A 13,833-nucleotide genomic window follows, 5' to 3' on the forward strand; every position below is an offset into this window, starting at 1 on the left:
CCAGAAGAGGCAGCAGGTAGAGACCAGAGAGAGGACGGTGTCTCCTTTCCCTGGAAGAAGGTCATCTAGGCCCAACGAAGTTGAGTAAAGCTTCCAGAACACCCTTGCGTACCACCTAGACACACTCCCGCTTCCACCCACGGAGGGGGGGGGGGGGGGGTGGGGGGGGTGCGGCGCCTTTAAGACTCCCGGAAGCAGGACGGCAGGACCGGAAGTGATCCTCTTTCGTTCCCCTCTTCACGTGGTGCGGACCGGAAGTGACGCGCGCGGCCCGGGAGCTGCGGGCGCGGAGGCCGACGGAGCCGGAGTCGCCGACGCCGCGGGGTCTCCGGGACAGGTGACCGGAGGAGGGGGCCGGGAGCACGCCCGGAGAGGGCGGGGCCTGGCGCCCCACGTGGGGGGAACGGGAGCGGGTGCAGGCGCGGCAGCGAGCCGCCCGCGGAGGCGGGGTCAGAGTACTCCGCGGGGGGCGGGGACTGGACGCCCACATGGAAAGCTTGAGGGGCGCTGGCGGGGCGGGACGTCGGCGGGTGGGCCGGACCCGAGCGGGCCGAGCTGTGGGCGGGGCCGGGGCGTGGGTGGGTAGAAGAGGGTGGGGCTGAAAAGTTGTGCCCGGGCCGGGGGCGGAGCCAAAATATTGCCCGGAGAGCTAGGGGGCGGGACCGGGACGCGGGCCGAACGTGCTGGGGGCGGGGCCAGAAAGTTTTGCCTGAGCTTCCCGCGGGTCCGGATCATCGGCCCGCAAGTCAGGAGCGGATCCAGAGGCTGACGCGAAGGCGGGGCGGGACCAAAAAGTTGTGGGTGGCGGGGGCCGTGGCCAGGATGCTGGCGGGGAATGATGGGAGTGCAACCGGAAAGTTTTGCGGGACCCAGGGGTGCCGTCCGAGCGTTGGCACGCAAGCCGGCCCGGGAGCCAGAACCCTGACTGAGGGCGCAGGGGGCGGGACCGTGTTTCGAAGCGACGAGGCCGGGCTGGGAAGCAGGGGGCGTGACCGGGAGGTTGGCCGGGCGAGTCGGAGGCGGGGCCAGGGTGTTGGCTGGAGGGCCGTGGGCGGGGCCCATGTAATAACGCGAGAAGCAGGGGGGCGGGTTCAGGTTGTTGCCCGGGGATCCGGTGGGGTGGGGTCAGAGGGTTGGCTGGGAAAGTCAGAAGCTGGTCCCGATTAACGACGCGCGGGCGGGCGGGGTCTGAGGCCTAGCGGGTGGGGCGGGGCCAGAAAGTTAGTCCTGGAGGGGGGCGGGGCCGTGGCCGTGGCCTTCGGGACCAGTTTGAGGCTGGAGCTTCCCCCCCCTACCCCCGGAAAGCCGCGCGCGGGCCGGGAAGTTCTGTCTGCGCTGGGCGGGGAAGTATACACTGGGGAGGTTGAACCAGGTATGGGAAACCTCGCCATTGGGTACCAGGCTTGTTTTTGGAATCTGGCGGGGTGTTGGGGAGACAGCGGCACCTTTCTCGGGAAGCTGGAGGCGTGGGCTTAAAATGTTCTCCCAGGGTCAGGGCAGCCTATAGGCGTGGAGATCGGGCTTGTTTTGACTGTGGGGTTATGGGACGATTCTGACACGTCCCTGGGAGAGAGGTGGATTTAGAGTGTTCACAGGGATGAAGCAGCACCAGAATGGACGCAGGAAGGTGGGCCTAGAATTTTCTTGTACTGGTTGGCGGGTGAGAGGATGTATCTAAAGCTCTCTGGAGATGGAGGTCTGGGTTAAAACTCCCAGCACTGGGGTGTGGAGGCTGGATTGGAATCTTCCTTTGGAAGGGAGCATTGTTGGCTGTTTCCTTAAGCGGTGGGGTGGGGCCAGAACTTTTCCCAAAGTGGGTGTGACTCTAGTGTCTAAGAAGCAAGTGGGTGGGCACAAACCATGGGAGGTGGCAGAGTCCAAATTTGTGCAGGTAAGGGGCAGGCTAGCCCTTTAAGACAGAGTGGAAATGAGGGCTAGAATCCCCTCGGGGTGCAGGTGTTGTTAATGCGCATGTGTGTTTGAGAGGAGCCCCCAGTATAGGAGAGGTGGAAGCAGACTGGGGAGTCATTGGCCTTAGTGCTCCGTTCCCTCTGTCCTCAGGAAGCCCTGGTGCTGTGTCCGGATTCTGCAGGGGAAGTTTGCCGGGACCCTGGCCCCAGCTAGCCAGTGGAATGGTGAGATGGAAAGTGGGGAGTCTCTGGAATCTGAGTTTTGGGGCAGGGAGCTTGGGAGGAGGGGACCCACGACTCAGACCCTGGATCGAATGCACTGGGATGGGTGTAGGTTTCCCTTGCTGTCTCTCAGCTGTCTCTCCTTCTTAGTCAGCCACACTGGATCTGAAATCGAAAGAGGAGAAAGATGCCGAGTTGGACAAGAGGATCGAAGCTCTTCGGCGAAAGAACGAGGCCCTCATACGGCGCTACCAGGTGCCCTAGCCCCGCCCTGGGAGACCCCATCCCCTCTCCTCCCCGCAGTGAGTTTCCCTCACCTCTCCCTTCCGTAAAACCTTTTCATGGCTTCCCATCACTCTCAGGATCAAAGCCAAAGGCCTTAGCCGGCCATTCCTTCCTTCATTCCATCCATCCGTCATTCATTCACGAACACCCACCAAGGTCTTTACTGCCAGGCTCTGAGCTGAATGTTGTCAGGGATATGGCTGTGACCGAGACAGCCCTGGGCCTGTCCTTCTGGAGTTCACCATCAAGTAGGGGCACAGGCCTTTCTTTAGGCAGTGATGACCCAGAGTGGGCTGGGCTGGGTAGTTCACGGGTCTGTGAGAGCCCAGAGTGGGGGTCTTCACCCAGTCTGGAGGATATTAGGGAGGGCTTCCTAGAGGAAAGGATGCTGATACCTGAAGGGTGAGTAAGCTAGCTGAAGAGAAGAAGCGAACATGCTTTAAGCAGAGGGATTAGTTTGTGCAGAAACTTGAAACTTAGGGGGCGCCTGGGTGGCTCAGTTGGTTAAACATCCTGCTTCGGCTCAGGTCGTGATTTCACGGTTCGTGGCTTTGAGCCCCCCTGCCCCCCTGTTGGGGCTCTGTGCTGACAGTGTGGAGCCTGCTTGGGATTCTCTCTCTCTCTCTGTCCCTCCCCCTGCTCGCTTCTTCCCCACGCCCACCCCCCCTCCCCCCCAAATAAATAAACTTTAGGGAAAAAAAAGAAACCTGAAACTTCATGTGGGAAGGTCAGTGGAGGGATATTGACCCAGGGAGGTCAGCAGGGGTCACGCCACGCTGAGAATTTGTACGTTTTCTCGAGGGCACTGGGGAACCTTGGAGGGCTTTGAGCAGGAGTGGGGTCAGGTCAGAATAGCTTTTTAGGAAGAGCTCTTTGGCTGCTGTGTGCTGTTGAGCGGGAGGAGGTGATACCGGAGGCCAGAGGCCCAGGAGGAAGCTGAGGCAGGGACTTCCGTGGGGAGAGGAGGGACAGGGCTGTGGGGAGGACTCCGTGACAGGCAGTGGTGGGGGGAGGGGAGGGGAGGTGAAAGGAGGGGCCAGGATGAGGTCCAGGTCCTTACCAGAAGTGACAGAGTAGGTGGTGGGGTTATTCCTGAGGAGGGACTTAGGAGGAGGGGTGGGTTTCATTTGTTCATATTTCGTGCATTCATTCACTTACAAAACAAAAGCATATTGAATTTCTGTTGTATGTCACGAAGCGTTCTGGGCTGGGGGGGTACATCAGTGGACGAAACAGACAGGTACCCCTGTCCTCAGGCCGATTCGGTTGCAGAGGGGAAAGCAGACAATAACCCAGATACGCATGATGCCAGGTAGTTGAGCAGGAGAATGGAAGGGGAGGTGGTTTCTGTTAGTGGGTCAGGGAAGGCCTCTCTGAGGAGGGGACATTTCAGGAGCGGAAACCTGAAGGGGGTGAGAGGCTGAGGGCTCTCTGGGGGCAGAGGGAACAGCTGGTGCAAAGGCCCTGAGGCAGGGTTGAGCCTGGTGTGTTCTAGGAACGTTGAGGGCGGCAGAGTGAGCGAGGGGGAGAGGGAGGGAGGGAGGGTGACAGATGAGGTCAGGATGGTAACGCGGCCAGACCCTGTAGGGCCCCGTAGGCTGTGGCTCTTGCCCAGAGCGGGGTACTGCAGGGGGGTTCTGAGCACGGGAATAGTGTCGTGTGGATTAGGGGAAGATGCCGAAGCGATCAGCTTTCTTGCCTGGAGCTCCGGAGAGAGGCCTAGGTGGGGGCCAGTCTCGGGGGAAGTTCATGGCGGCTGTGGGAATACCGCTGGTGCCAAGACCGCCGACCTCCTCCCGCTGACGTTTGCTCCTAGGAGATCGAGGAGGACCGTAAAAAAGCTGAACTCGAGGGAGTAGCAGTGACAGCGCCCCGGAAGGGCCGCCCGGTGGAGAAGGAGAACGTGGCCGTCGAGGTGGTGAGCTCCACACCGAGCTGGGCGACTCATTGGGCCGGGGGGCGGGCGATGAGAGTTGAGACCTGAGGCCGGAGAGCGCCCCTCTCCGCCCCACCTGCCCCAGCCGCCCCAGCCCTGTGGGCGGCCTCTGCTCCCACAGCTGCCCTCTGGGCTTGGGGGTCCCCGTCTCCTCATCTGAGTGACTGCACTTTTTCTCCCTTCCCTCTTACAGGAGAAGAACTTGGGTCCCTCTCGGAGGTCTCCTGGGACCCCGCGGCCCCCGGGGGCCAGCAAGGGAGGCCGGCCCCTCCCCCAGCAGGGAGGCCGGGCAGGCGTGGGCCGGGTGGCCCGTCACTGGGAGGACAGTTCTGGGGAGCAGCCTCGAGGAGGAGCTGGGGGCCGCGGCCGGAGGGGCCGGGGCCGGGGGTCCCCTCATCTGTCTGGGGCCGGAGATGCCTCAACTGCCGACCGCAAATCCAAGGTGGGGGCCCGGGATGGGCTGGCGTCCTCTGGCTGATGCGCTTCTGGTCTCGTTCGCCTCGTGCCTGCCCGCAAACGGACCGGCTTTCTGCATCTGTCTTCTTCCGCCCCTCCTCCGTCGGCTCGTTCTCTCTCTCCTCCCTCCCCCACCCCTGACCGCGTCCTCTCCCTGTGTTTTTATCTCCCCTTGTTTTGCTCTGTGTCTGCTGCACCCTTGCCACCCGCCGTGTCCTGCCCCATCTCTGTCCTCTCCCTGGCTCCTTCTCTCCAGTGCACGCCCTCTCCTTGGCTCTCTTTTTCTGTCTGTCTCGCTCCCTGGATCTGTTTGTGGGGAGCAGTGATGTTCTTACTGAGACTGCTCTGCCGCCCCGATGCGGAGGTTAGCAGGCCGGGGGGCTGCGGGGCAGAGTGACTCCGCGCACCATGGACTTGGGCTCAACTTGGTTCGATGAGTTCCCTCTCCTTGGGCAGCTCCCTTCCCTGTGGGAGCTTCTTGGGGGAGTCCTAGAATCAGATTTAAAGGTTACTGTGAGCGTTCTGTGAACAGCAGTCCGTTGAAAGCCTCAGAGTAAGCGTCAGAAGAATGTCACTTACGGATGTTCATCTGTCTGTCTACCTGTTTGTTTTAGAGAGAGAGCGCGAGCATGTGAGCGAGGGGCAGAGAGAGAGAATCTCGTGAGGTGCAGAGAGAGGGAGAGAGAGCCCAGGGCTGGGAGCGGGACTTAAGCTCACGAACTGTGAGATGGTGACCTGAGCCGAAATTGGATGCTTAACTGACGGAGCCACCCAGGCGCCCCACGGGTGTTTGTTTACCATTTGTACACGCTAAGCTGCCATCACGTTAAAGACCCCCGAATACCATGGTTTAAACCAAGCGGAAGCTTATTTGTCTCCTGTGTGCCGAGCCCTGGGAATGAGAACGTCCTCTCCGGCAACCTGCGGCCTATCTGAAATTCCGCTACCATGGAAGAAGGGGAGAAGGGATTGTGGGGGGTCACCTCGCCATCTGCCAAGTAATTGCTATTACTGCTGTCATTAGTTCTGTGGCAGCCAGGGTGTGTTGGGGTCCCCGGCTCCTTCCCCAGGTTCAGCGTTTCCCCGGGGAGCTTGACGGGTAAGATTTATTATGGTGCAAGGGCACAGGACAAAACCAGAGGGACAAGGCACGCCGGACGGAGTCTGGAGGGAGCCAGGTGCAGGCCCCCAAGCGTTCTCGTCAGGCCGGGTCACACGGGAGGGGGTCCTCCAGCGCTGAGTCGTGACAACCCACACGACGGGCTGTCTTCTGGGGCCTCCCTAGAGACCAAGAGCCCAAGGATTTTACCGGGCTCTGGTCGTGTGGGGCCCCTCTGCCTTGCGCCTGCCCAACTCCCGGACCTCGGAAGGAAAGCCGGCGTTCAGGGCACAGCTGTCGTTTGCACAGAGAGTCGAGGCACCCTGAGCCCCCTTTCTCAGTTAGCCGTTGGCCGAGAACCTGCTGGGAGCCGAAGTCCCAGACGCCGGCCCAGGCCTTTGAGAGCAGGCCTGTCTAAGGAGGGAGTCTCCGGCCGGCGGCGGCTCCCCTCCTGCCCGGATGCCGGCGAGCCGTGGGCTTGTGCGGGTCTTCCTGACGGCCCGGTGTTCCCGCGTCCGTGTTCGTGCCCCCTAGGAGTGGGAGGAGCGGCGCCGGCACAACATCGAGAAGATGAATGAGGAGATGGAGAAGATTGCAGAGTATGAGCGCAGCCAGCGGGTCAGTGCCCCGGGCGTCCCCGTCCCCGCGGCGCGGCCCTCTGCCACCCCCGCCCCCATGAGCCCGCCAACCCCGTCCCCCACTCCCTGGGCCCGCAGGAAGGCGTGCTGGAGCCCAACCCGGTGCGGAACTTCCTGGACGACCCCCGGCGACGCGGCGGGCCCCTGGAGGAGCCTGAGCGGGACCGCCGGGAGGGCAGCCGCCGGCACGGGCGCAACTGGGGGGGGCCCGACTTCGAGCGGGTGCGCTGCGGCCTGGAGCAGGAGCGGCAGGTGGGTGCCGGGTGCTGGGGCGCCCTGGCCTGGCCGCCGTCCTTCCTGCGGCGTCCGTTTGCGCGGGGCTGACCGAGACAGCAGGGCAGGGGGGGCCAGCCTCCACGCCCGGCCTCTGAGCCCCAAGCCGATGGTCCGTTGCCGTGTGGGCACCGCAGCGCCCTCCCCTCCTGGCTCTCCGGTGTGCTCGGCCCTGTCCTCGATACCGCCAGGAACGTTTACCGGGACCCACTGGGTGCTGGGCATGGCCTTGGGTGCTGGGGCCGAGTCTTTGTTTGCTGTTTTTCTTTTTTTTCCCTCTGGAGAGAGAGGGAGCAAGTGAGCAAGTGGCAGAGAGAGACAGAGAGAATCCCAGGAGGGACAGAAAGAGAGACAGAGAGAGAAGCAGGGCTCCCATGAAGTGGGGCTCGTGCTCACCCGATGTGGGACTTGAGCTCACTGCCTGCGAAATCCTGACCTGAGCTGAAGTCAGGTGCTTAAGGACTGAGCCACTCAGGCGCCCTGGAGCGGAGTCTTAAACGAGGCCCAGACCCCGCCCTAAAGCGGTTGATTCTGGTGGGAGCGCTGTAAACGAGTGAGTCTATAGTAAGCGTGAGCTAGCGTTAGACGTAAAATGCAGGGGAGGGGGCGTAGAGGGTGGAGACGGGGTGCCGCTTGGGGAGAGATCTGGGACGGCCCCTGAGGAGGCGCCACACGAGCAGACCGCGTTCGCATCTCTGCCCCGTCACCTCCTTGCGTGACCTTGAGCACAGCAGGCCTGGGGGGGAGACGGGGGCAGGCTGGCCAGTGCCTCGGGGCCCTGACTGCCCGTCTGCGGGGCGGGACAGGGCCGCCGGGCCGGCCTGGCCGGCGCTGGCGACATGACGCTGTCCATGACGGGCCGGGAGCGGTCGGAGTACCTGCGCTGGAAGCAGGAGAGGGAGAAGATTGACCAGGAGCGGCTGCAGAGACACCGCAAGCCCACCGGCCAGTGGCGGCGCGAGTGGGATGCCGAGAAGACGGATGGGATGTGAGTGTCCTCTCTGGCCCCTCAACCTTGACCCCTGACTTAACGCCTCCGTCGCCCCGCCCCGTGTGTCGGGTCCGAGGTCCCCATCACCAAATCCCCGGCGTGTCAAACCACTTCCTCGTGTCTGTGGGTCAGCTGGGTTCGGCTGATCCACGCCGGGCCCCGTAGGCCGCGGGTCTGGCTGGGCTTGGCTTCTCCATGCGGGCGGAACTCCGTTCTGCTCCGTGGGGGTTCGTGCTGGGGTTCAGGCCGAAGGGGGCAGCTCTCCAGAGAGGTGCTGGTCACGGCGTTGGCAGATGAGCAGGAGGGGAGAGCAGGCACGTCCGTTCCGGTACCAGCAGACCCAGCGTCACTGGGGCCAGAGATCAAGCTGCCCTAGCGGATGGTGCCACGGCCCCTCGGCCACGGGCACGGATGGAAATTCTGCACGGGGAGGGCATGAGAAACTGCTAGCAGTGATGAGACCTTCGCACCCCCCTCCCTCACCAGCCTGTCCCCCACCAACCCAGCCCCTTATCCGGGTGGCACTGGTGTCCTTATGTGACTCCGCGCTCTTTGAGGTCCCCGGAAACATCCAGTTAGCCCAACTTAAAGCGAAGCTATACCCTTGTGTCCCGGACCAGAAGACCAACTTCCATACCAGAGAGCTGGCCAGTAGCAGTCTAAAGACTGCTAGTAAAAACTTAAGCGTTTAATGTTATTTATTTATTTAATCTTTAAATAATCCCTGTCTTTTTGAGACAGAGAGAGTGAGGGTGAGCGGGGGAGGAACAGAGAAAGGGAGACACAGAGTCCGAAGCAGGCCCCAGGCTCTGAGCTGTCAGCACGGAGCCCGATGTGGAGCTCGAACCCACGAATCGCGAGGCCACGACCTGGGCTGAAGTCGGATGCTTAACCGACTGAGCCACCCTGGCGCCCCCGCAGCTGTAGTTTTCCATGCCATCCCGCGCCCTTTGCTGCTCTGCAAGTTTCCGCGCCTGTCGCTTTTGTCGCTGGCACGGGCTGAAGAAAGAGAGTGTTGGCTGTGTGCGTGGGTGGTCTGAGCATTTCTCTGTGGGTCGTGAGCCCAACCGGTGCAAGCGTGAGGAGGTCTCTGCACAGAGGTTGTGGCGAATCCTTCTGAGGTGCGGGCAGCCGGGCTTCTAGCGGGATGTTCTCCGGGTTGGGAACGAGAACGTAATTGTTCTTCCTCGAGCCCCCGAAGCAGCGTGCAGCGCGCCTCGTTAGTGCGTGGGTACGTTGATTTCGGCAGCAAACGTGGATTGAGTCCCTCCTCTGTGTCACGAAGGGTGGTGGGGATTCTAGGGGATGGGGACACGACAGTGAACAAAACCGCTTCTGCCTTCAAGGGACCTAGATTCTAGTTGGAAAGGTGGACGCTGAATAGATCCCAACGGCAGCTCATGAGGAACAACGGAGCCTGGAGAAGGATGGAGACCTTTCTTTTAGACTTGGGTGATGCGCGTGTAATAATATGTGATTATTTTAGACCGGGGTTTAGGAGGGTCTGAGCGGAAGCCTGGCGGAGGTGAGGGTGCCGGCCGCCGAATGGCCTGGGGAGGTGTCCCCAGGAGCAGTGGGTGCAAAGGCCCTGAGGCAGGAGCACGGTGTCGTAGGAGTGCTAGCAAGCGAGGCCTGACTGGAAGCTGGGGATTACGGGCTTTCGAAGTTTTTGTTTTGGGGGTCAAATACTGAATTTTTTCTTTCTGTTAAGCTGCCTGCTCACCCCCTTCTCTCTTCTCCCCAGGTTCAAGGATGGCCCGGCCGCTGCCCTCGAACCATCCCATCGCTATGGTGAGCGGGTGTCCTTGGGTGGGGTGGGGCCGGGCGAGGGGGTTAGTTTGTGCCCTGCCCTCCCCCCCCCCATCCCTGACCCCTCCCGGCTTCTGTTGCAGATGATCAGGCCTGGGCTCGGCCCCCCAAGCCCCCCACTTTCAGGGAGTTCCTGTCCCAGCACAAAGCGGAGGTCAGCCGCAGGAGGAAGAAGGGTAGCCGATCCCAGACCAAGGCGGCCCCTCGTGCCTACAGGTGGGGGCACCCCTTCCCCTGGCGTGTGCAGGCCCCCCCCCCTCGCAGCAGGGCCGTGTGGCTCTAGACCTGGCTGTCCTGACATGTGTATGTGTGGCTTTGTCTTTGCCGTCTCGTCCCTGTCCGTTCTCGGGTACGTGTGTCTCTCTTGTGGGTCAGGCTCTTGCTTCTGGGGAGTTGGGGCCTCTGTCTCTGCTCTACCCCCATCCCTCTCCTCGTCCCCCCTCTTCTTTTCTGCCACCTGGCCCCCCTCCATCTATCTGTGCCTGATAACCTGGGGACACAGACCCGCCGTTTCCTCCTTAGTGCTCCAGCATGCTGGGTCCTCACCCGCAAACCTACAACCCCCTCTCGCCCGGAGTTTGAATTTTGCAGCTCTTCTCTGGAGAGGATCTGGAGGTGGGAAGCCCCTTCCCATCCACCTGGGCCTCACCCCTCTCCTTGGTCCCCTCCAGTGACCATGACGACCGCTGGGAGACGAAGGAGGCAGCATCCCCAGCCCCTGAGGCCCCACAGCCCCCTCCACCCGAGGAGAGGCCCGTGCAGGTGAGGCAGGCTGTCCTCTCCGGGTAGGGGGGTGGGGGTGCTCCGGGTCCACGCCCGCTCCCCCGACCTGCCCTGTGCTCCCCGCAGCCGCTGGAGACCCCAGCTCCTCCTGCCCACCGGCCTCCTGAGGATGACGGGGAGGAGGACGAGGGGGAGGATGAGGAGTGGGAAGATGTGAGTGAGGAGGAGGAGGAGATCGAGGAGGAGGAGGAGGAGGAGGGGGAGGAGGAGGAAGAGGCCATCGAGGAGGAAGAAGAACCAGCCCAAGACCACCAACCCCAAGAGGCTGCGCCCACCGGAAGCCCCACCGGTGAGCAGGCTGACAAAGAGCCTTCCAGGCCAGAGGAGCCCCTGCCACTTCCCCCGGCCCCTGCCACGCCTTCTAGCCCCTTCTCGCCCCTTGGGGGCCACCAGCCCGTGTCTGACTGGGGTGAAGAGGCGGAGCTGAATACTTCCCCCAACGCTGATGCCCTCTCCCTCTCTCCGGGTGAGGCCTGGCCATTTGGAAATGCATGAAGCTGGCTGCTTGTGTGTGTGCTGGAGGGGTGCACTGGCAGGCGGGGAACCGTCGGGGGCTGGGTTCCCCCGCCCCCTTCACTGGGACCCCGTGTACCCGCCACCCCAATGGGTAGGGAGGACGGTCCATGCCTGTCTCTGGAATGCCTCCCCCCCCCCCCCCAGATCCTGCCCGTGCTGTGGGCCACAGAGGCCCCTCCCCAATAAAGAGTTCACGTCCTCGAATGATATTCCCCAGGTGTGTCCTTGAACACCCCCTCCCACTCCCCCAGGGCCTTCTCTCTCACGGTGGGGGGAAATATGGAGGGGTAGGGGCTTGACTGGGCCTCCCCCCTTCCCCAGGAGGTGACCAGCCAGCCCCTGCCTCCCTCGAGAGTGGGCCCTGCCTCCCAGGAACCCAGAAAGCTGAAGAGGAAGGGTCTGAGGCAGCTTCAGGTGGGGGAGTGGACGGGGCCCCAGAAGATGGCCTTCTTCCTCTTTCCCCCCCCCCCCCCCCCCCCCCCCCCCCCCCCGGGGCTGAGGGCAGGGCTTGGGGAGAGGATAGAGTGGAGCTGGGTGTGCGGGGAAGCCGCGGATGGGGGGGGGGAGGGGGGAGGCTACAACGCTTGGGATTGGGTGAGATTGGAGCCCAGGTCAAGGGGGTGGAGCTAAATGGAGGCCCTCTGGGGCCTAGCGCTTGGAAGAATGGTGGGGGAGGGGAGCGAGGGTGGGATTAGGATTTAGAGGCTGACCCCAGGGGTTGGGGGATAAAGTCTAAATATGATGGGGTGGGACTAGGCCCAAGGGGTAGGGCTAAGGGCAGGATTAGGAATTTAAATAGGTCGTCTTCAGCCAGACCACCCTGAGCGCGCCCTATCTCGTCTGATCGCGCAAGCTAAGCAGGGTCGGGCCTGGCTAGTACTTGGATGGGAGGAATTTAAATAGGTCAAAAGTAAGAATGGGGGGGGGGGGGGCGGTCTAAGCGAGTAGAGGAAATCAGAATCGAAATGCATTTCCCGTTAGAATGTTGGGCCCAACCACCTCCATCAGTGCGAGCCGGGTTGGGAACCAGGGACCTCCCCAGGCGTGACATTAAGAGTTTGGGGGGCAGAGCGAAGGAAGATCTGGTTAGAACTCAGGTGGGCAAGGGCAAAGGAGGGCAGGGGCAAGAGGGCGGGCACTCTTGGGGCTAGTTTAGGTCCGTGGGGGACTGGGCGGGAGTGGGGGAGGCTGGAGTCTGAGAGGACAGAGTTTAGGACGGTCGGCGAGGGCAGGGTGTCCAGGCGTTTCTCGTCTTCGTCTCTGGGCCCTTTGCTGGCCAAGTGACTGTGATCTCGCTGTACCAGATAGCTTCCTCGATTGTAAATAGGGTTCTGCTGGGGTGCATGCAGTTTGTGGGGCCCCCTGCGAGGATTAAAGGGAGTCCGAGGCCCATAAACCATTTAGCGCAGGGCGACTGAAGCTAGGCTCAGTTGGGATCTGAGACGGAACTAGACGGGTAGAGGGTGGGGGAAACTGTTCCCTCCGCTGACTGCCCCTTCTCTCCCCCAGAGGCGGGCACTGAGGGTCAGGAGACCGCGGAGATCACCGACTTCCAGAGGGTGCGTTTCTGCAAGGTGGTGGCGGCCGCTCCGCCACCGGGGGCCGCCCGCTGACCGCGCCTGCAGACTGCGGCCTCCGCGTTCTGCACTAACCTCCTGCCGCCTTGTTCCTCTGTCCTCTGCTTCCGTCACGCTCCAGCCAGGAGAGGGTTAAATGTAAGGGGGGCGGAGTCAGGGCCAGTGAACGGGGTGGGACCAGGGCAATAGGCAAGTCTCACGAATGGGGGGCGCCGTGGCACGGGGAGGGTTGAGACGCCCCCGAGTTACCCACCTAATGGCAGCCATGGGGGGCTAGGTGCCGGTCCCCGGATCTAGATTCCCACCTCCTGGAGTTTCCATCTGGGGCATGGCAAATAGCCGGTGACTCTCCCGCAGGACTTGGAATTACTAGGCCACCGGCCTTCTCTTATTAAACGCAGTGCTTCCGCTAACCTTTGAACTGTGTTTCTGGAGGGCAGGCTGGGTTGCTGTGCTTGGCGGGCTTTTCCATGGCGGAAGAGGCGGGAGGAAGGGGTCTTCCTTCCTCCACTCCCCTGATACGTCTTCCCTCCCCCCCCCCCTCTCGCAGGCCTCCCCGAATTCCTGAAGACGCTGCTGGGAGGGGACTGAAGCTTCCCCGCCTTGATGGGGAGGGGGCGGCAGGAGGGGGTTAGTCTGGATTTCCAGGCTGCGCTCTCTCCTCCCCGGAGACTGCTCTGGATCCCATGACTTTAGGGAGAGGGAGAAACTGAGGGTGGTGGGGAGGCGTTGGGGAAGGGGCGTGACCGGCTTATGGGGCAGAGCTGGAGCTTCGGGGCGTTGAATTTAGATCTCTGGACGCGAAGTAAGGATGAGGTGCCGTGAGGGGCGTGGCTAGGGTGCCTGGGCGGGGCCACAACTCTCGTGGGTGAGGTTGGGACGTAGGCGGGCCTTAGATGTGGTATGGGGCCGCGACAGCAGGTTTAGATGCGAGTTCTTAACGCGGCTGTGGGGGGCAGTCCTCGGTGGAGGGCGTGGTCAATGCGGTGCTAGAACCAATGGGCTGAGGCGGCGGAAAGTTGCGGAGCCTGGACTCGAGAGTGTGAATCCAAGGAGAGGAGAGGGTGGCTTCGAGTGCTAGAATCGAGTGTGATTCAGAGAAAGGCAAGTTAGAAGCGGGGAGGACCTGCGGCTAAGGCGGGGCGGGGTTTGTGAGGCTTGAACCTCGTAAGGGCTTGGGGCTCGGAGGCTGGGCTTCGATGCCTGGGAGAAGTCTGTGTCCCGAAAGGGGACGGGGTTGGGGCGCGGGGAGGAGGCCAGAAGGAGGAGGGCGGGGCTAAGTGCTGGGCGAGTTCGCATTGAAGAGGTGTGGGCGTCACACCGAAGCCTGGCAGTAGT

The 13,833-nt window shown here is 62.4% G+C and overlaps 1 protein-coding gene across 5 annotated transcripts; it reads left to right on the forward strand.

Moving 5' to 3' along the window:
• The first annotated feature begins 223 nt into the window (after positions 1–223).
• CCDC9 (coiled-coil domain containing 9) lies at positions 224–11,173 on the forward strand. Of its 5 annotated transcripts, none has more exons than XM_027037911.2 (12): positions 224–337; positions 2,062–2,135; positions 2,283–2,387; positions 4,234–4,335; positions 4,547–4,795; positions 6,443–6,526; positions 6,625–6,798; positions 7,626–7,807; positions 9,555–9,601; positions 9,703–9,835; positions 10,291–10,381; positions 10,469–11,173. In XM_027037911.2, the coding sequence occupies exons 2-12, from the start codon at positions 2,133–2,135 to the stop codon at positions 10,895–10,897; spliced, it is 1,599 nt and encodes a 532-aa protein (XP_026893712.2). In that variant the 5' UTR covers positions 224–337; positions 2,062–2,132; the 3' UTR covers positions 10,898–11,173. The 5 variants fall into 5 exon arrangements, with proteins under 5 accessions (XP_026893712.2, XP_053066003.1, XP_053066002.1 ...); XM_053210028.1 differs by having other exon boundaries at positions 4,234–4,332; XM_053210027.1 differs by lacking the exon at positions 224–337 and adding an exon at positions 1,322–1,394.
• Positions 11,174–13,833: the final 2,660 nt, after the last annotated feature.

This window comes from Acinonyx jubatus, chromosome E2 (genome assembly GCF_027475565.1).
Source record: "Acinonyx jubatus isolate Ajub_Pintada_27869175 chromosome E2, VMU_Ajub_asm_v1.0, whole genome shotgun sequence".
NCBI lineage: Eukaryota > Metazoa > Chordata > Mammalia > Carnivora > Felidae > Acinonyx > Acinonyx jubatus.

Bases quoted from the DNA above. Each gene is read 5' to 3' on its own strand.
- CCDC9 (XM_053210025.1), top strand. The intron at 9,602-9,702 runs GTGAGCGGGTGT...CTTCTGTTGCAG, and splicing joins CGAACCATCCCATCGCTATG to ATGATCAGGCCTGGGCTCGG. The intron at 9,836-10,290 runs GTGGGGGCACCC...GGTCCCCTCCAG, and splicing joins GCGGCCCCTCGTGCCTACAG to TGACCATGACGACCGCTGGG.